The sequence below is a fragment of the Bison bison genome, unplaced genomic scaffold (genome assembly GCF_000754665.1).
Source record: "Bison bison bison isolate TAMUID 2011002044 unplaced genomic scaffold, Bison_UMD1.0 scf7180017864180, whole genome shotgun sequence".
Classification (NCBI taxonomy): Eukaryota; Metazoa; Chordata; class Mammalia; order Artiodactyla; family Bovidae; genus Bison; species Bison bison.
Genome location: NW_011494752.1, coordinates 14,967,717 through 14,988,446, shown reverse-complemented (window position 1 = coordinate 14,988,446; position 20,730 = coordinate 14,967,717). Strand labels below are relative to the sequence as shown.

The 20,730-nt window shown below is 52.0% G+C and overlaps 1 protein-coding gene across 5 annotated transcripts in view; it reads right to left on the bottom strand.

Moving 5' to 3' along the window:
- The window catches only part of PIK3R6 (phosphoinositide-3-kinase, regulatory subunit 6), a 48,623-nt gene that overhangs the window by 4,198 nt on the left and 23,695 nt on the right, over window positions 1-20,730 (bottom strand). For 2 of the 5 annotated variants that reach the window (XM_010843024.1, XM_010843022.1), the window contains exons 8-18: window positions 20,263-20,446; window positions 12,883-13,048; window positions 10,631-10,717; window positions 9,012-9,435; window positions 8,595-8,673; window positions 7,808-7,930; window positions 5,860-5,970; window positions 3,964-4,054; window positions 3,609-3,679; window positions 3,026-3,116; window positions 2,541-2,656 (exon numbers count right to left, since the gene is read on the bottom strand). In XM_010843024.1, the coding sequence (XP_010841326.1) occupies window positions 2,541-2,656; window positions 3,026-3,116; window positions 3,609-3,679; window positions 3,964-4,054; window positions 5,860-5,970; window positions 7,808-7,930; window positions 8,595-8,673; window positions 9,012-9,435; window positions 10,631-10,717; window positions 12,883-13,048; window positions 20,263-20,446 (1,543 nt within the window). The remainder of the gene's footprint in view (window positions 1-2,540; window positions 2,657-3,025; window positions 3,117-3,608; window positions 3,680-3,963; window positions 4,055-5,859; window positions 5,971-7,807; window positions 7,931-8,594; window positions 8,674-9,011; window positions 9,436-10,630; window positions 10,718-12,882; window positions 13,049-20,262; window positions 20,447-20,730) is intronic. The other 3 variants (XM_010843025.1, XM_010843023.1, XM_010843026.1) reach the window with 2 other exon arrangements.

Here is a 20,730-nt window from a genome sequence, read left to right as displayed (position 1 = left end):
TTCCCTTGCCATCAACCAATCATAGAATTGTATACCAACTGATTACATACCCTAGGACACGCCTCCCTCATCTGGCTTTTAAAAGTGCTTTGCTGAAACTCCTTGGGGAGGTCGGTGGTTTTGAGCATCAGCTGCCCTGGACTCCTTGTTTGCCACCTGCAATAAAAGCTACACTTCTCTTCACCACAACCCAGCATCAGTAGACTGGCTTTACTGCACCTGGGCGAGAGGACCCAGGTTTGGTTTGGTATCACAGATAACCCAGTGTCAAGGGCGTGCAGGGCTGGCTGGGGTTGCAAATGGAGAGGAAGAGGAACCAAGCTATGCAACACTGAGGTTCTTCCACCCTTCTGCCTGGAGAGAGGAAGATGATCAAGGGGTTTTAAGCACGGAGTGATGTGTCTGTTTTAGAAAGAGCACACGGGCAGAAGTGTGGAGGGTGGACTGAAGGAGCACTGGTGTGACAACGGGGGGCTGTTGAGTTTGTCCAGAAGGAGGTGGATGAAAAATCTGGCCCAAGAATGACCAGTTTGCTCCAGTTTGCCTAGAACTTTCCCTAGTTTTAGCACCAAGAACCCCAGGTCCTAGGAGACCTTCCAGTCCCAGGCAAACTGGGACAGCTGGTCAACCTCGCTGGACCAGGAGGAGGATGAAGAAGGGAGACGTATGAGAACGTTTGAGAGAGAACACCGGCAGACAAAGGGAAGTAAGGAAGAGGAGGCGTCTGAGCTGACTCCCAGGTTTCTGGGAAAGGTGACTGGTTAACGATGGCCTCACTGGACAGGAGATGGACACAGTGGAGGAGGGCATGAAATAACAACAGCCTCTAACACATATATGGGACTTCCCAGATGGCTCAGTGGTAAAGAATCCACCTGCCAGTGCAGGAGATGTAAGAGACACTGGTTCGATCCCTGGGTCGAGAAGATACCCTGGAGAAGGAAATGGCAACCCACTCAAGTATTCTTGCCTGGGAAATCCCATGGTCAGAGGAGCCTGGCAGGTCAGAGTCCATGGGACTGCAATGAGTCTGACACGACTGAGCGACTAAACAATACCATACCACATATATAGCTCTGACTTGGATAAGTGCTCTTCTAGAACCTTTACATGTCACCATCATTCAGTCCTCACAACAACCAGATAAGGTAGCTACCATTACTATCCCCATTTTCCAGACAGTGAGACTGAGGCACAGAAAACTGGAGACACTTGCCTAAAGTCACATAGCTGGTAAATGAGAGCCCCAAGATCTGAGTCTAGGCAGTCTGGCTCTAGAGAACTCCACTACTGGAAAGCTCTGGCTTTGGTTTTGAGTATCTTGAGTTTGGGGTGTTGTGGGACACCCAGCTCATGCTAATTTAGGGGTCAGACACTCAGGGGTGAATGTCAGAGCAGGAGATAAAGATGTGGGTGTCCTGAACAACTTGGACTAAAGCCACGGACATAGCTTTGATAGCCCAGGAGCTAAGAAATGAAGTGGGTCATGGACCAAAGTGAGAACACTATCTATTTAAGGAGGTGATTTAGGAAGAGTCCAGAGGAAAGGGTCGAGTTATGCCCAGGGCTAGGATGAGGTGGAAGGTGATAAGACATCCTGACCTGCAGGGATGCAGGATGTCACAGAAGCACTCAAGACACTCGGGCATCAGACCTCCTAGGCAGCTTGACCTAAAGGGAGCATCTGCCTGGGTGAGGGGGGAGTCCAGGCTTTCTGACAACACGGTTCAGGTGTAATCATGTACTCCAAGCCCAACTGAGTAGGGCAGTGACATCCAGAGTGGCCATCAGATAGGGAGAAAATGGGCAGGTCCTACGTCTGTATTTCTATGAGTATCAATAAGAACAAAGGGCAAAGGGCGGTGGTAGGGCCATGGGATGGTTTTATTTGGTCAAAGGCTGGGGCCATTGCCGGAACTTCTCAGATGCTGCAGTCACTAAGAATCCGTCAGCCAATTCAGGGGACACTGGTTTGATCCCTGGTCCGGAAGGATTCCACATTCCACGGAGCAACAAAGCCCTTGGGTCACAATTACTGAGCCTACATGCCCTACAGCCTGTGCTCTGTGACAAGAGAAGCCACTACAGTGAGAAGCCCAAGCACCACAAGGAAGAATAGCCCTTGCTCGCTGCAACTAGAGAAAGCCCAAGCACAGCAATGAAGACCCAATGCAGCCACAAACAAACGAACAAACACAAGGGCTGGGCCATTGCTGTTTTGGCTGCTGTGAGCAGGGCATACAGTACTTGGGTGCATTTTGTAGTTATCTGTGTACATCTCAGGTCCTCCGATGGTCCAGGTGGAGGTGGGGGTGGGGCCTTACCTCTTCCAGGGCCCTGGAAGAGGGCTAGTGGGTGCTCAATATTTCAAACAGACTGGAAATCAGATTCTTCCCAACAGGAAGACTGGCTCCAACAGCAGGGGCTCACAAAGGCTCGGGGTTCACTCCCTCTTCTCTGCACACCCTCCCCAGGCTCTCTTCTCTGATTCACCCTACCCTGTGTGAATCTCCCCAGCTCCTGTCCTCCCCAGGACTTACAGAGAAGGACCTTCCCGCCAAGTTGGAGGTCTTCACAATCTCTGTCACACTAACTTTCAGGCACATGTGGTCTGTGTCGGGCGCAGCAGTAGGGGTGCAGAGGGTGGGCCCTGAAACTGGGAAGGGTGAGATGCGGGGCTGTGAATGGGCCTCCAGGGAAGGAGGGCAGCTGGGGACGCTATTTCCTAAGAAGGACACGAACCCACTGTGACCACCGCCCCTTCCTGTTTTAACCCCTTCCCGTACCTGCTCAGGCAGGGGAGCGTCACCCTGGGCTGCTTGATGGTGACCCACCTGAGGGCCGGGCTGGGCCTCACCAGGCAGCCTGGTGCCCAGCCCTGGGCCCGGCATGAGTGGGAGCTGGGCCATCTTCCTGCTCTCCCAGAGATGGGGAGGGAAGCTGCCTTCTCCCGCTCCCTCCATCTCTGGCCCTCCACCCTCTTTCCTCCTCCCGCCCCAGCTTCCCTGCTTGCCCAGCTCCTCACCTTCAGTGTCACTGGCTGGAAGGGTCTTCAGGACCAGCCCGGTGGCCCGCAGGGAGACGGTGACCTCCCGGGTCCGGTGGCTGAGCAGGGCCTGTGGAGGGGGACGCAGGGACAGAAGGGGTCCTCAGGACAGGGCACACATCCCCACATCAACAGTCTGCTTGTCTCCCCACCCCTCCTTCTCCGCTTCCCACCACTGCCCTGAGCCCTGGTTAAGCTAACGTCCAGTAAGGAACCAGAGGACGAAGGCTCAGAGCACTCAGTCCTGGGAGCACGTTCCGCCCTCCAGACTGAGGACTGTACTCCGATGCATCTGGTCAGCTAGGGAGGAAGGTATTTTTGAACAAAGGGATAGCGCCCTGTTCCTTACATCAGATGGCCTCCTCGTCCATATGTAAGGCCAGTCATAACCTGCCCATCCCTGCAAAATGCTCTGGAGGTAGGGAAACTGGGGGCTGTGTCAAGGGAAGGGCAGAAGGTCCCTCTGTCTGCTCCGCGCTCCCTGACCCCCACCATGTCCCTGACACCTGCCCCCCTCCAGCGGTACCTCCGGCCACCTCCTGACGGCGCCACACCCACTGACCTTCTGGTAGCAGATGGAGAGCTCAGCCCCTGGACCCTCAGCCATGCCCCTCCTCCGGGGTGAAAAACTATCTGTGGGAAGAGAAGAGGCTGAATGAAGGTGGGAGGCCCCATCCCTCCCTCATTGAGGCCCAGGTGAAGCCACATCTGTTCCAGAGCGGAAAAGCTGCATCTCAGGGGGGGCCAGGCTGCCCTTAGGGCTGGGAAAGCCTGCAGGGGACAGGGCACCCTGGTATTCAGCAGTGGTGGGAAGGAAGGGGTGGGATGGGGCTGTGAGAGGTGGGAGGACTTTCTGGAAGTGGGCCTTGAGGAAGCTGAGTCAGCTGAGCTTTGGGAAAGGGGAGACAGATGCTCACCTTTGGGGAACTTGGAGTCTTGGATCTTGACCTTGAGCTCGGTGAGGAAAATGTCCTCGGCAGGGTCTTGGCTCAGATCACCAGAGAAGATCTGGAGGGAGGTTGGCGGGGGGGGCAGGGAGGCTGGGGGAGGTTGTCCCTGCCAGGGGCAGCTCCCAGTAACCCCCACAGCCCAGGATGTTTTTAAAATATTTACTTATTTATTATTTATTTGGCTGCACTGGGTCTTAGTTGTAGCATGTGGGATCTAATTCCCTGACCAGGGATCGAACTCAGGCCCCCTGAGTGGAGTCTTAACCACTGGACCAGCAGGGAAGTCCCAGGATGTGGGATTTTGGACCTCCCACCACTGTCCTGGAATCTTCCATGTGCCGACCGCCTTGCCATCATCTTCCCCCATCAATCGTTTAATATATTTTTCTACTCATTTGAATTCTCACAAAAACCCTGTGATGAAGATTACTTTCCCCATTTTAAAGATGGGGAAAATGGGGCTTCCCTGGTGGCTCAGTGGTAAAGAATTTGCCTGCCAATGCCAAAGACATACGTTCGATCCCTGGTCTGGGAAGATCCCACATGCCACAGAGCAACTAAGCCTGTGTGCCACAACTACTGAGCCTGAGCTCTAGAGCCCACGAGCCATCACTATTGAGCCCATGCATCCTAGAGCCTGTGCTCTGCAAAAAGAGAAGCCACCATGGTGAGGTGCCTGCAAACTGCAGCTAGAGATCACTGCAGCTCAAGAAAAGCCAGCACAGCTACAAAGACCCAGCACAGCCTATAAATAAATAAGTTAATTAATTTTTTTAAAAAGTGGGGAGGGAGACTTCCCTGGTGGTCCAGGGGTTAAGAGTCCACCTTGCAGGGCAGGGGACATGAGTTCAATTCCTGGTCAGGGAACCAAGATCCCACATGCCTCATAGTAACTAAGCCTGTATGCTCTGGAGGTGCAAGTGGAGAGCCTGTGTACCACAACCCAATGCAGCCAATAAATAAAAATAAATATTAAAAAAAAAAAGGTGGGGAGAATCAATGTCAGGGAGGTGAAGGTAGCTGTGATCATACAGTGAGCATGCAGAGGTACCCGGAGGTGAGCCATGAACTTCTCAGTACCTCACACTGCCTCTAATTCTATACCCACTGCACACAGCCAGTCCCACACTGACGCATCCTCTGATACACACACAAACACACACACTTTACTGTGCTACTAGCAGGAGACTCAAGATGAACAAAGTATAGTCTCATCTCAGGGGACTCAGAGTCTTGGTGGGGCGGCACTGGCATCTGCAGGTACATGACAAAGTGGCAGGGAGGTGCCAGAGTGCGGCCCAGAGCATCGCAGGAACACCCAGGAGAAGCACTTGATTGTGTAATGGGGTGAGCAGAGCAGAGGTGAGGGCAGTTGCTGCAAGAGGTGAGGTTGGCAAGGATGATGGGGAGGATGGAAGGACAGAGAGTCCTTCCGCATGAACTTGAGGTGTTAGAAGTTAATGATTATCTTACTTATCCGGAGAGGAAGAATATAAAGTTAACAGCCAAGAATGTCTGGATGGGGGACTTCTCTGTGGTCCAGTGGTTAAGAACCCATCTTGCAATGCAGAGGACACGGGTTCGTTCCCTGGTCGGGAAACTAAGATCCCACATGCCGAGGAGCAACTAAGCCCACGGGCCACAACTTAGAGGGTCTGTGAACTGCAACGAAAGATCCTGTGTGCAGCAAGGAAGACCCGACATGGCCAAAGAAATAAAATAAATATATAAATATAGGGAAAAAAAAAGAACGTCTGGATGAGTTTATGACTTGCATCCTGGTCCCCCGTTTCCCCGGAGCCAGGGGTCCTGGAGTCCAACAGGCTGCCATGGTCTCATTGGAGCCCCAGGTGGGAAGCTTACCTTGACCGTGTAGATCTGGAAATAGACGGGCTGGGTGCCCATGCGAACATAGTAGGTGATGGCATCCAGGATGAAGGGGTCTACGGTCTGGGATGTGTCCAGGGAGAGAGGCTGTGAGGGAGGGAGGGAGATTGTCTTCAGCCAGCCCCCTCCACACTGCTGTGGGACCTGCCACTTTCTTAACAGAGAAATTCCAAAACCCCCTCGTACTCCCTGCCCTGCACTAACCTCGCTGTTTCTTCAGCGCTGTCCAAGCCTTTCCTGCCAGCTGATTTCTACCCTTAATCAAAAGGGTCCATCCAGCACCCCAGTGTTCATAACAGCACTATTTACAATAGTCAAGACATGGAAGCAACCTAAATGTCCATCAACAGATGAATGGATAAGGCAGATGTGGCACATGTATACAATGGAATATTACTCAGCCACAAAGAAGGATGAAATGATGCCACTGACAACAACATGGATGGACCTAGAGATTATCACACTAAAGGAAGTATGTCAGACAAAGACAAATATCATATGATGTTACTTACATGTGGAATCTAAAAAAAATAATACAGATGAAAACGGAACACCAATCCTGAGGGAAATAAAGACTTTAAGAAGTGAAGAGTTATACCACACCCCCAGAGGGTAACTTAATGTGCTAAAGAAGTTCATTCTCCAAAATTCAATCAAAATCTCAATGGGATTAAAAATAAAACTTGACAGGCATTCCCTGGCTGTCCAGTGACTAGGACTCTGTGCTTCCACTGCCGGGGGCGTGGGTTCAATTCCTGGTTGGAGAACTAAGATCCCAATGCCTTGCAGTGTGGCAAAAGAAAAGAAAAGAAAAATCCAAAAACAAACAAACTCAACAATGGAATTCTAAAATTTATACGGAAAGATAAATAAACATAGTCTGAAAAGTTTTGCAAAAGAAGAGTAATGGGGTAAATGTATCATGCCAGATATGAAAATATGAATGCAAATTTATACAGAAATGAATAGATCACTGAGAAAGAATAAACTCCAGGATATGTAAGAATTTTAATAAATGACAAAAGTGGCATTTCAAGCTGATAGTATACCCAATAAATAGCTTTACAACAATAGCCTAAACACTTGGAAAATATAAAATTACATAATGAAATTAATTGCAGACAGTTTATCTAAATGTAAAAAATTAGATGCTAAAAGTGTTAGAGTAAATTATCAGTGAATTTAATCTTGGAATGGAGAAGGTCTTTCAAAGCATGGCTGCAAAGGCAGAAACCATAAAGGATAAACATATTTGAAATTCTGTAGGTCAAAACAAACTCCACTTCTGACAAGACTGAAATGAAAAAAGTGGGTAAAACATGTCTGCGGCACATATGACAGAAGGGCTTTCAAATCAGTGAAAGATGAGCCCCTTCCCTGCCTGTCCTCACCACTGCCTGGGGCTGGGGACAGCGCGATGGCTTGTGGCTCAGAGAACATGCTTTGGAATGAAGCTGCCGTATTCCGAGTGGGACTCATCCTGTGACTCTGGGCAAGAGACCTAATCTCTTTGTGCCTCCGCTGCTTGATCTGTAAAATGACGACAGCACCAGTAGACAGACACGCGTACCCAGCTGGTAGGGCTGCAGGTGGGAGCGCTTAGAACAGTGCCTGGCGCGGAGCCGTGCTCAGGACCGCTAACTGTCGCAACTGTTGCAAAGCGGCCCAGGAAACTCACAAGTTTCCAATGAGAAGCATATCATTGGCCCACACCCTTTAATAACGAATAAAGAATGTTTCCCTTGTCCTCTCCACACAGTGGGCCTGTCCAAACAGGAAGGTGCCTGGTACAGAGTAAATTCTAGCCACTAGCTCCTTAGGGCCCCTCTTCTGCCTTATCCCTCGTGGGGCCCCTTGGGGCTGACTCTTGAGGTCGAAATTCAAGAAAACGCCCCCAGCTCCACCACTGCCCCTCATCCCCTACCATCTCTGCCAGCTTGTGGATGGTGGCCCACAGGCTGTTGACGATGCCCTCGTACCATGGGTCCGCGCGGCCCAGGAACGCGGCCAGCTCTCCCAGCTCCGAACGCCTGGATGCCGCAGACGTCTGCGAACAAGGGGACAGGGCGGCGGGTCAGGGCCTCTCTGGCACTTTCTTCCTGCTCAGTGGGGGGCGGGTCCCCACGTGCCGGTCCTAGACAAACTAGCTTTGGGAATGGGTCAAATTATTCAAGCTCTTGGGGCCTGGATTTCTGCACCATGTGAAGACGGGTCTCGTACCTGAGGTGAAGCTGGAACCCCCCTTCCCGAGGATGTCTGCCAGCGACACTGAAAAACGGTCATTAGCCTTAAAGGGGAGAGACAAGCAGTGCCTTGAATTTAAGGATCCCCTGTCAGAAGCAGAGTGGGCGACAGAAAGGAAATATTGCCAGTGTGGCTTCATCTCCCCCTAGGAAGGGGTGTGTGTGTGTGTATGTGTGTGTGTGTGTAAGAGAGGCCCTCCTGTTTGAGCATCAGCCATGGTATCGTGGGGTCATGGGCAGGCTGCCACAGTGAAAAGGCATCTCTGCCACCCCTAGGGCCCATGTCTGTGGCTTCTGGGACAGAAGCCCTCCAGGTCTTGCCCAGCTCCGCATCCTAAGGAAGACTGACCCCAGTTCTTCCTCCTGACACCCTCGAACCCTTCCCCAGGGCTCACCCCCCAACCCTGCCGTCCACCCCTTCCCCCAGGTCCCCTCCTCTCCCAACTGCCCACCCCCTGAGTCCAGCACCTCGGGAGCCAGCAGGGGGATGTAGTAGAGCTGCAGGCTGAGTCGGGGGGTGAGGCAGAACCTCTGGGTCTCTCGCTTCCTGGCAGAGGGAGCAGAACGCAGGCATGAGCAGGGGTTTGGGCTTCCCACAGACTTGGTTCCACCTCCTGGCTCTGTTACTTAATATCTTTTTGACTCTGGGCAATTGACCTGCTCACTCTTGAGCCTCTGCCTTCTCATCTGTAGAATGGGTGCAGTAAAGCAGGGAGCATGGTGCTCCATGGTGGCTGGGTGTGGGGTTTGGGGGGAACACAGTGTACCACCGCCCCCCATTCCACCCTGGTCTCGGCCTCCCCCAGCCCATTTCTCCATCCTTCATCAGCCCAGGCCAGGCCCACTTTTGTCCCGACCGTCCCCAGCCGCCCTCTGGGGCCCTACCTGAGGTTGCGGTAGGCCCGGGCCAGGCGCCCCAGCATCCTGTCATCCCCCAGCACCAGTACCCGCGCTGTGTGCAGCCGGGAGACGCCAGGCAGCAGCTCCCCATCCCCACTGGGTCTGCCGGTCCTCCGGTGCAGCCCTGGGGGCCCATCCCAGCTGCCGGGCATCACGATGTCCGCGGGCCACACCCGCTTCTTGATGCCCCCTTTGCGCTGCAGCCCTGCTCGCTCTGCCTCGGGGCTGCCAGGTGCCAGCAGCTCGTCAGCCCCCAGAGGAAGGTCCCGCTCGATGCCACTGTCAGTGGACAGCATGGATGCCCGGGCCAACTCCCAGTCTGGCAGGAGGCCCTGAAGATCCAAGGCCTCCAAGTCTGCACTGAGGCGCAGCTGGGTTTGCGGGCGCAGGAAGAGCACCAGTTCCTTCCCTGGGACATAAGACCAAGGGGACTGTCAGGATGGAGACGGGACACCAGGCTGGGTGGGCCTCACCCACGAGGCTGGTGGTTCCATGTTTCCCACACACTTGTTAGCTGAACAGAAGCCCCATGAGATGCTTCGAGAAGGAACAGAGGTTATGTAGCAAACAGAGACTGAGAACCCCACATACTCATACCACAAGTAAACATCTTAAAGGCTCTGAGAAGTCCTGCTGCAAAGACATCACTTAAAAGGTTCTGAGAAGTCCTGCCGCAAAGACATCGGCTAACGCACTGCCTCTGAACTCTGGAGCCCTCTTCCGGTGGGCTCACGAGCACCCTCCAGTGCTCCTACTCCCCTGCAGCTTCCCCCGGGACACAGACAACAGAGCATCAGCTCCTGGAGAGGCCTCTGGGCTTTTCCAATCGCCTTTCATTTTGTTGCTCGTGAGGAAACTGAGGGCCCTAGGGCACTGAGCCCGTCTAGGGTGACCCAGTGCATGAAGGGTTGTGTGGACCTGGAATTTGGTTCACCAGCCTGGCACTGCCCACCACAACCTGCCCCTCTGACTTCCCCCTTCCTTGAGAAGAGCAGGGCCTGGGGGGGAAGGGGGACCGACACCAGCATGGAGCGGAAGTGTGGGCCCCCTCCTGCTCCAGGAACCACAGCTTTCTTTGGTGCCTGCCTCCTTCTTAGGGCATGCACTGTCTACTGGCATCAACATGGTGTGTGGAACTTTCTGGACACACGTGACCAGAGGCTAATGCACGGGGCTGCTCTGACACAGAGAAAATGCTTTTCAGATTCTGCAGACAACTCAAGGGGCAAGGAGCACACACACAGACACACACAACAGATACATAGACACACGGAGACAACACAGACACACACACACAAACAGACATACAAAGATGCACACAGGCACACACAACAGATGCACAAGCAGACACTCAGAGATAACACAGACACATACACAGATGCACACAGACACACAAAGACACACACAGGCACACACAGGCATGAACACACACACAGACACATGACAGATATACACAGAGACAGATACACACACAGTGCACACACAGACACACAAAGACACCAGCACGAGAGACACACACATGAACACACAGATGCACACACAGACGCACACGCATATCCCCCATTATTTCCAGCCCGCTCCCCGTGGAGGTCCAAGGCACTTACAGAGCTGCTCCTCGTCAGTCCACAGGTGGAAGGTGATGCGGGGGCTGGGCAGAGGGACACTCAGCGGCTCGTCCTGGAGGGAGTCACCTGAAGGAAGGAGCAGGCTGTGGAGACCATGGAGGAGAGGGTTGTGGGAGTCTTCTCTGCCCCGCTCCCGCCCCCAGTCAGGGGGCCCAGAGGAAATGGCAGAGACCCGCTCCCTCCCATGTCTGGCCTTGCTGAGTTCCCCTGCCTCTCTGCCATCATCAGCTCATCGGAGCTAACACCCCTGGTCAACCCAAGCACGCCTAGCGGCTCCTGCTTCCTGCAAACTTCCTAGCTGGAAACGTAGGACCCTTCTCAAGCCAGCCCACTTTATCCTTCCCAACCCTTTCTCCCGCTGTTGGCCCCTCCCACTGCGGTCCCACCCCCAGCCCCGCTGCCACCACGCTGCCCTTCCCACTGTCCACGAGCAGACCAGGGGGAGAGGCCTCTGGATTTCTCAGGGTCTTCTCTAGCAGCTTGGGTGCAATAGATGCTCCATTAACGTTTGCTCCTGTAGGGGATGTTACGGACTCATGGCCAAGTACTAAGTGCAGTGGGAAGCCTGCATCCAGGGATGAGATCAGGGCCAGCTGATCTCCACTCCTCTGTCCAGAAGCTTCCTGACACTCCAGCCCTGGGAGTCATTCCCTCCCCAGACCTTATTGGCTGCACACTGGGCACACCTAACGGGCAGCCTTCGGGTTTAACTTCCCCAGAGCACGGCTCCCTCCAGAACGAGGCCGCAGCTTCCTCAGGGGAGAGCAACCCACGTTCATGGAACACTTACTACTGTTCTCACCTCGCTTGTCATCTCACCAGGTCCTACCAGCGACCCAGGGTCACAGGGAATAATATCTGCACTACAGAGGAGGAATCAGTGGCACAGAGAGGTTAAGTAACTGGCCTGAGGTCAGACAAGAAGGGCAGAGCCAGAATTTAAATCCAGGCAGTCTGGCTCCAGAGTCCATGCTTTTACCCATGATGTGGTGCCCATAACCACTGTCTTATGCTGCCCCCTAGAAACAAGGGATCAACGGGGGTGCTGGCTGGTCAGTAAGATGTGCTGGGCAAGTCTGGGTGGGAAGCAGGTGTCTGGATATGGCAGAGATGGTGGGGACAGTCCAGACAGGTTTTGTCCTGCCAATGCAGAGTTACCTCTGAGTTAGCATGTGGTACCCGAGAAGAGCAAAGCCAGGTTTGCTCCAGAGTTTGGCCCAGCTTTAGGACTGGGCATAGGGTTGGGTGGGTGGGGAGCTTTATGAATAGGCATTTCCATGTGGTAATCAGAAGCATACAGAATACTTATTTTTTTGCTGCATTGAGAGGTATGTGGGGTTTTAGTACCCTGAACAGGAATTGAACCTGTGACCTCTGCATGGGAAGCACATTGGTTATTATAATATACTGATGGGCTTCCCTGGTGGCTCAAATGGTAAAAAAAATTCCCCTGTAATGCAGGAGACCTGGGTTCGATCCCTGGGTCATGAAGATCCCCTGGAGAAGGGAATGACTACCCACTTCAGTATTCCTGCCTGGAGAATTTCATAGAGGAGCCTGGTGGGCTACAGTCCAGGGAGTTGCAGAGTCAGACATGACTGAGCAACTAACACCACACACCTAAGAACCAGACAGCCTGTGTTTGAATCTCAGTTCAGCTACTTAGGAGGTAGGTGACCGTGGGCAAGATTTATAGCCTCTTTCTAACTCAGTTTTCTCATCTGTAAAATGGAGATAATGCTTTCTATTTCATAAGTAATTTACTGTGAGGATTAATTGATTTAATCTATGCAAACTGTTTCAAGGGCTTCCCTTGTAGCTAAGTCGGTAAAGAATCTGCCCGCAATGCAGGAGACCCAGGTTCAATCCCTGGGTCAGGAAGATCCTCTGGAGAAGGAAATGGCAACCCACTTCAGTATTCTAGCGTCCATGGGGTCGCTGGAGTTGGACACGTCATAGAATCTAAACCACCATGTAAACTGCTGAGAACAGCAATTGGGGTGTAGGGAGGTGCCCAGTAGGTGTCAGCTGTTATCATGACCAAATTACCCACTTTCATATTAACCCAAGACCTTCAAGTTCTTGAGCATCCTCAGGCCCTAGGCTCCTGGAAGCTGCTGTGTATCCCACCCCAGCTTCAGCCACACTGGCCCACTCCCGGCTGGTTTAGAGTTGCTCTTTGGCGCCCCCTGCAGGTGCCCGAATCGCAGCTCACCGCGCCTGCCTCTTACCGCCGCAGCGCCCCCTGGCGGCGACCGCCGGCCCCAGCAGCGAGCAGTAAATCTCCTCCAGCCTCTCCCGGTGGCCCTCTCGGCTAGGGCTGGGCTCTCTGGCCATCTGCTCCACTGCTGTCACCACGGCGTGGAAATAGCCCTCCAGGGCGGGGCGGGAGCTGGCCTGCCGAGAAGGAGCATCAGAGGTTGAGCCTTGGCCCAGCACCTCCCGCCCCTGCTCCGCCCAGTCCGCAGGTGCACCCAAGGCCTGGTGGCACCTCCCCTCTGCCCCCGACACCTGGAGGAGATTCCCCAGGATAGCTTCTGCTCCCCACATCCAGGGACCCGCTGTTGCCTGATGCTCTCTGCAACTGGGGGGAGGGGCTCCCCTCGGCCCCTCATTTCCTGTTGTGGGGGGATGGCTGGCGACCAGGAACCCAGGGGGGCAGGGATGACACTGACGCCCACCCTGCTCGGAATGTCACCAAGCATCTGGATCACTGTTCTGCCGTCACTAGGATGTAAATTCCAGGAAGGTGGCAGTTTTGTCTGTTTCGTTTACAGCTCCCCAAGCCCTATTACATCTGCTGGCACAGTAGGTGCTCAATACATCACTTGCTGCATATTTCCTAAACATCTGTCACTCCTATACTGTCTTGACATACCACCTATAATCATTACTTTTCTTTAAATCGGTGCACTTTTTCTTTGGTTCAAAATTATATCAAAAGGAAACTTTATATTGCTGCTCTAAGTAAAAATGCTACAGTCACTTCTCATAAATAGAAAATAAGTAAGCTGAATATTGGAGAAGGAAATGGCAACCCACTCCAGTGTTCTTGCCTAGAGAATCCCAGGGACAGGGGAGCCTGGTGGGCTGCCGTCTATGGGGTCACACAGAGTCGGACACGACTGAAGCGACTTAGCAGCAGCAGCAAGCTGAATACATTAGTCACAAGTGTTAAGCACTCTGTCTTGTCTGACTCTTTGCGACCCTATGGACTGTACCCAGCCAGGCTCCTCTGTCCATGGGATTCTTCAGGCAAGAATCATGGAGTGGGTTGCCATTCTCTTCTCCAGGGGATCTTCCTGACCCAGGGGTCGAACCCGGCTTTCCTGCATTGCAAGCAGACTCTTTACCATCTGAGGCACCAGGGAATGATCACAAAGCTCTGTTATTAAATTCTAGCCAGGTACTATGGGTTGCCAAGGCTTTAGAGCTGGAAGCTTGCTTTCTCTTTTGAAAAAGGTAGATTAGCGAGTGCTAAAGAGCTGAAGGGGAGGACTTCCCTGCCAGTCCAGTGGTTAGGACTTCACCTTCCAAAGCAGGCGGTGTGGGTTCCATCTCTGGTTGGGGAGCTATGATTCCACATGCCTCGGGGTGAGAAAACCAGAACATAAAACTGAAGCAATAGTGTAACAAATTAAATAAAGACTTTAAAAATGGCCCACATCAAAAAAATTCTTTAAAAGCAAAAAAAGAGGCTAAGGGTAAAGGACCAGAGCCTTTCCCCTTAATAGAAACAGGTTTTGAAAGAGTTCCTCCCTCTTTGAAAGAGCAGCACCACGCTCTCCAGCACCACAGGCTCCGTCTCCAGGGGTACAGTCCTGCCGCCCTGACCTGACAACCACCCTGGATCACCATTCTCAGGCTGTGTCCTACTCCCTACTCCCCACCTAATCCCAGCTCATCACTGAGGATGCGGGACCCAAAGAAGCGACACAGGTGGGCACTGCAGGACTTGTTCTCTCTTCCGTGCTAGGGGTCTGCTGAGCAAAGTCTTAACTTCCTGGGCTCAGGGACAGAGGGTCATTCTGACTATTGAGGGTTCCAATAAATTCCTGCTGAATGATCAACTGAGTGAACACAAGTGATGACAGGGACAAGGAATCAGAGCTGGAAGGGACCTTGGGGACCATCTCATCTTGTTGCTTCATCTTACAAATTGATTATAAGTGAATTAATTAAATATTTACCAAGTACCCACTAGGTGCCAGGCACTGTTCTAAGTTCCAGGGTACAGTAGTAAACAAAACATAAAAATCCCTGTCTTGGGGACTTCCCTGGTGGTCCAGTGGCTAAGACTCCAAGCTCTCAATACAGCAGGCCTAGGTTCGATCCCTGGTCTGAGAACTAGATCCCATTTGTGGCAACTAAGACCCGGTACAGCCAAACAAATATTTTAAAAATTCCTGTCTCCATGTAGCTTATACTGAAAGTGAAAGCTTATAGCGAAAGTGTTAGTCTCTCGGTCGTGTCCAGCTCTTTGTGACCCCATGGACTGTGTAGCCTGCCAGGCTCCTCTGTCTATGGAATTCTCCAGGCAAGACTGGAGTGGGCTGCCATTTCCTTTTCTAGGGGATCCTCTCAACCCAGGGATCGAACCTGGGTCTCCTGCATTGCAGGCTTATTCTTTACCATCTGAGCCACCTGGGAAGCCCAGCTTATATTATAGTGCATCTCTTCGTATGTGAGCATGAGTGGGGGTGGGGAAATAATAAACAAAATTAGTGAAATGTACAGTATGATAAATAACAGTAATGAGAATAAAACAGGGAGTGGATGCGAAATCTGGGGGAGGGCTGAAGTTTTAGATAGTGTGACCAGAGGAGCCTCAGTGAACGGTAACTTCTGAGTAAAGGCGTAAAGGAAGTGAAGGATCGAGCCTTGTGGATACCTGCCACGGGGCAGCCCCACCTGGACACCCGTCTCCAGCAGGCAGAACACGGTGCAGTGTGTCAGAAAGACAGACTGTCGTCCCAAGCTGACCTTCAAGCCTAGAGGCCTTGTCAGCTGACTCTGTGGACATGCGGGGAGACCAGTCTACTTCCCCCACTCCCTACCTGAGGGTTGGACCAGGCCCTTCGCAGACAGGATGTGGTCTGCTGGCCAGATATGGCCTAGCCACCAGACTGTGGTTGGCTGGGCCACCTCTCCCAGGCCCCACTTGTCCTCCAGCCAGCAGGTATGACTGGACATGGGATCCCTACAGCTTCTCCAGGAGCAGAATTCCAGGTAAGGAGGCTGGGGTCTCAGGGAGTGGGCCGTCCCAGGCCAGGCCTCAGTCTGGGTGCACCCAGAATGGGTGGGGGGTGCCAGGGGGCCCTTGAGGACCCCTTAACTCCAAGCTTCTCAGGGTCTCTAACTTCAGATTGATGATGCAGTCCCTATGTCTCTTCTGGCACTTCTTTGGCTCCTCCCCCCATTCTCTATTCCTTAAAATGGACACTCAGATAAAGTGAGGGAGAGGGCATAACAGGCTGACTGTGCTTAAAAAAAACACAGCTTTCATTTTCAGCATTTTTTTTTTTCTGTAGCAAAATAGTGCAGGCACCCATTAATTCCAGCTCTGAACCCCACTCCATTCTTTACCGGGCACCTCCCAATCCTTCCCCATCTCGATGCCCTCAGACTCTGCCCAGCCTCACTCCTAAGCCAATTATCCCTGAGCCCCAGGCGCATCTGATTCAGTCATGGAGTGAGGCCTGAGATGCTCTATTGATTGCATCACTGAGAAACAAAAGCCAATGTTCTTATGTTCGGGAACCATTGGCTGAAACAACACGCCTTGGCCAGGCAGGATGAGACCTGCTTGCCTAAGTGGTCTCACAGCAGGAGGTCCCAATAAAACTAACCGGGAGAATTCAGGAGAGGCCAAAACAGGGTGGAGACAACCAACCTCCCAGAATCCTCTGCACTGGGGTCCATCTTGGCTGAGAGATGCGTGTGCCACCAGGAAGGACCCTGAGTCAGACTATGGGCCAATCAAGCTGACTGGCCAGAAACAACCCCAAAACTAACCCCCTCACCACAAAACCTTAGACTGCGAGCCACATGGCAGAGCAGTCCTCCTGGGTTCCCTTACCCTACTGCTCTCTACCTGGTGCCTTCCCAATAGTCTCTTGCTTGGTAAGCTTGTGTGTCTCCTTGGACTACTCATTTCCCAGCGTTGGACAAGAGTCCACTCTTGGACCCTGGAAGGGATCCCGCTTCCTGCAACACTGACGTATCTGACATTGTTGTGTCAAAATGGCGACTTGACCACGGCCTGTTTGGTGACCAGAAACCATCTGCAGAGCCGCAGGTGGCCGCACGGGGACTGCCGGGTCAGCTGATGAACTCTGGTCAGGAAGGCTGGTCAGTGTTCCCCTCTCCTCTCCCCGAGAGCCATGGCTGAGTGCAGGGAGACAGGACAGCAGCCCACAGTAGGGGCCTTCGGTGTCTGTGCTAAAACCAGCCTGGGGAGACTTTCTTGGTGGTCTAGTGGCTAAAAGCAGAGGGTCTGGGCTCAATTTCTGGCCAGGGAAGTAGATCCCACATGCCACAACTAAAATCCAGCATAGCTAAATAAATAAATCTGGGGCTTAGGTACAAGTTGGGGGTGCATTCCTCCATCATGTGGCTGTGTGCAGTGAATCCCCAAAAGGACTGTTACAGAAAGAGAGACGTCCAGATGGTGAGGTGGGAGGAGTGAGTCGAGAGCCCTCAGCGGGTCCAAGCAGTGGGCAACCACAAAGGAATGGTGTGGATGGTGCTTTTAGAGAAAAGGTGACAGAAAGCAGCCGACACAGTTTAAGGTTTATTTCAAATCCTAAAAGGTGATGCTGTGAAAGTGCTGCACTCAATATGCCAGCAAATTTGAAAAACCCAGCAGTGGCCACAGGACTGGCAAAGGTCAGTTTTCATTCCAATCCCAAGGAAAGGCATTGCCAAAGAAAGTTCAAACGACTGCACAACTGAACTCATCTCACATGCTAGCGTAGTAATGCTCAAAATTCTCCAAGCCAGGTTTCAACAGTATGCGTACTGAGAACTTCCAGACGTTCAAGCTGGATTTAGAAAAGGCAGAGGAACCAGAGATCAAATTGCCAACATTCGTTGGATCATAGAAAAAGAAAGAGAATTCCAGAAAAACATCTACTTCTCCTTCATTGACTATGCTAAGCCTTTGACTGTGTGGATCACAACAAACTGTGGAAAATTCTGAAAGAGATGGGAATACCAGACCACCTGACCTGCCTCCTGAGAAATCTGTATGCAGGTCAAGAAGCAACAGTTAGAACTGGACATGGAACAACAGACTGGTTCCAAATTGGGAAAGGAGTACGTCAAGGCTGTATATTGTCACCCTGCTTATTTAACTTATATGCAAAGTACATCATGAGAAATGCCAAGCTGGATGAAGCACAAGCTGGAATCAAGTTTGCCAGGAGAAATATAAATAACCTCAGATATGCAGATGATACGACCCTTATGGCAGAAAGTGAAGAAGAACTAAAGAGCCTCTTGATGGACATGAAAGAGGAGAGTGAAAAAGTTGGGTTAAAACTCAACATTCAGAAAACTAAGATCATGGCATCTGGTCCCATCACTTCATAGCAAATAGATGGGGAAAAAATGGAAACACTGATAGACTATTTTCTTGGGCTCCAAAATCACTGCAGATGGTGACTGCAGCTACTACATTAAAAGACACTTGCTCCTTGGAAGAAAAGCTATGACCAACCAAGACAGCATACTAAAAAGCAGAGATATTACTTTACCAACAAAGGTCTGTCTAGTCAAAGCTAGGGTTTTTTCCAGTAATCATGTATGGATGTGAGAGTTGAACCATAAAGAAAGCTGAGTGCTGAAGAATGGATACTTTTGAACTATGGTATTGGAGAAGACTCTTGAGAGTCCCTTGGACTGCAAGGAGATCAAACCAGTCAATACTGAAACAAATCAACACTGATTATTTATTGGAAGGACTGATGTTGAAGCTGAAGCTCCAATACTTTGGCCACCTGATGTGAAGAACTGACTCCTTAGAACAGACCCTGATACTGGGAAAGACTGAAGGCAGGAGGAAAAGGGGACAACAGAGGATGAGATGATTGGATGGCATCACTGACTTGATGGACATGACTTTGAGCAAGCTCCGGGAGCTGGTGATGGACAGGGAGGCCTGGTGTGCTGCAGCCCATGGGGTCGCAAAGAGTCAGACATGACTGAACTGAACACAAAAGACACGCATCAAAGGAAGGATCAAAGATGTAGGGCTCAGGATACAGAGAATGGAACACAAGAGGAGGAAGAGTAATGCCTCCAGTGTGTTTTGACGGGCAAAGAAAGAACAGACACCCACTTCCTGGGGCAGGACAAGCAGAGGATCGTGGACCCCTCAAGGGCAACCCCTCTTCTGGAGCCAGCCCCTCCTGCAGCGGCAGCACTGCACCACAGAGCCACCCGCCAATCCACCTTCCCCAGGGCCGGCACCTTGCCCCACCCTGTGCAGACGCCGACTGGCCCTTCTGGCATCCTCCCCTGCCCAAGAAATCCAGCACCTGGGGCCACCCTGGCCAGAGAATGTCTATCTGCTGTGGTCTTGGCTGTGGATAGGGGCTGAGGCTGAGTCAGAGAGAAAAGCTAGTGAACAGTGAAAGTAAAAGTCGCTCAGTCGTTTCTGACTCTTTGTGACTCCATGGAATTCTTTAGGCCAGAATACTGGAGTAGGTAGCCTGTCCCTCCTCCAGGGGATCTTCCCAACCCAGGAATCGAACTGGGGTCTCCTGCATTGCAGGCGGATTCTTTACCAACTGAGCTGTCAGAGAGGCAGAGTCAGAAAGGAAAGCTAGGAAACAAACTAAATGCCCACAAGAAGAACAAGGGACTAGTTAAACCAGTTAAAGGAATGACAGCATGTTCACGAGAGGGAATTCTCTGCCCCATTAGAAGCACAGCTTTCCAAGGAAAACATTTCCATATGGCATATTTCAGTGATGGGGGAGGGGTGGGGCTGGAAGGCAACCAAACACAGGCTTGAAGTCAGATAGACCTGGGTTTACATCCAGGCAGAGCCACTTCTTATCTGTGTCACCGCAGGGAGGTGATTGGCTTCTCTGTGCCTCTGTTTTGATAAGTACATCCATTTCACAGTGTAGTAGTGTTTTAAGGTGACACATGTAAAATGTCTACATGGTACCTGGAACCCAAGAGACGTTCAACAAACTGGTTCTGGGATTCCCTTGGTGGGCGAGTGGCTAAGATTCTTTTACTCCCAAAGCAGGGAGCCTGGGTTCCATCCCTGGTCAGAGAACTAGATCCCACATGCCCCGACTAGAAGATCCCGTGTGCTGCAGCTGAGACCCAATGCAGCCAAATAAATAAATATTTTTTGAAAACAAAAAGTGGTTTTTATGATGGCCACCATCATTATTATTCATGAAATATACCAAATGTTAATTGCTAACATGACTGAGTAGAGGGGTGCGAGTGATTTTTATTTTCTTTCTTGGCTCATCTGCATTTTTTTCCCCAATTTTCCTTAGTGAATGTGTATTTATGTTTGGCTTAAGGGGGAAAAGGTGGTACGGACAGAGGAGAACGGATGTGGGTGAGCAGGGCAGTGACCTTACCAGCAGCTTCCTTTGCAGCGCGCCTGCATGGCAGGCCTCCCCCAGCGCTGCCTGCAGGGCGTGGGAGACCACGTGGCGCATGCAGGCCTCCGGCGTCTGCTGCCCGCTGGCCGCCTCGATCTCCAGCAGCAGGGCACTGCACACGGAGGGAGACACCAGCTCAGGATCCACGAAGAGGAACACTCTGAGGGCAGAGGTGGGGGGGCCGGGGGCTGATGAGGATGACCGTGGGGAGGAGGGCCACTGGAGGGGCACCCTCAGAGCCTTGCAGACTCCTCCCAAGTTGTTTACTTCCTCCAAAAACAGGAGCTTTGAGTTCAAAAGTCTAGGGAGGGATAACGCTAGGGAGCGGTGGGGACTGTGGCAAAGAAGAGCAGGCACAGTCCTTTGGGGGGGCACCTGGTCCTTCTGGGGACCCTCTAGTCTCCTGTCTAGGGAAATTCCAACTGAAATGTCACTCTCCGCCTC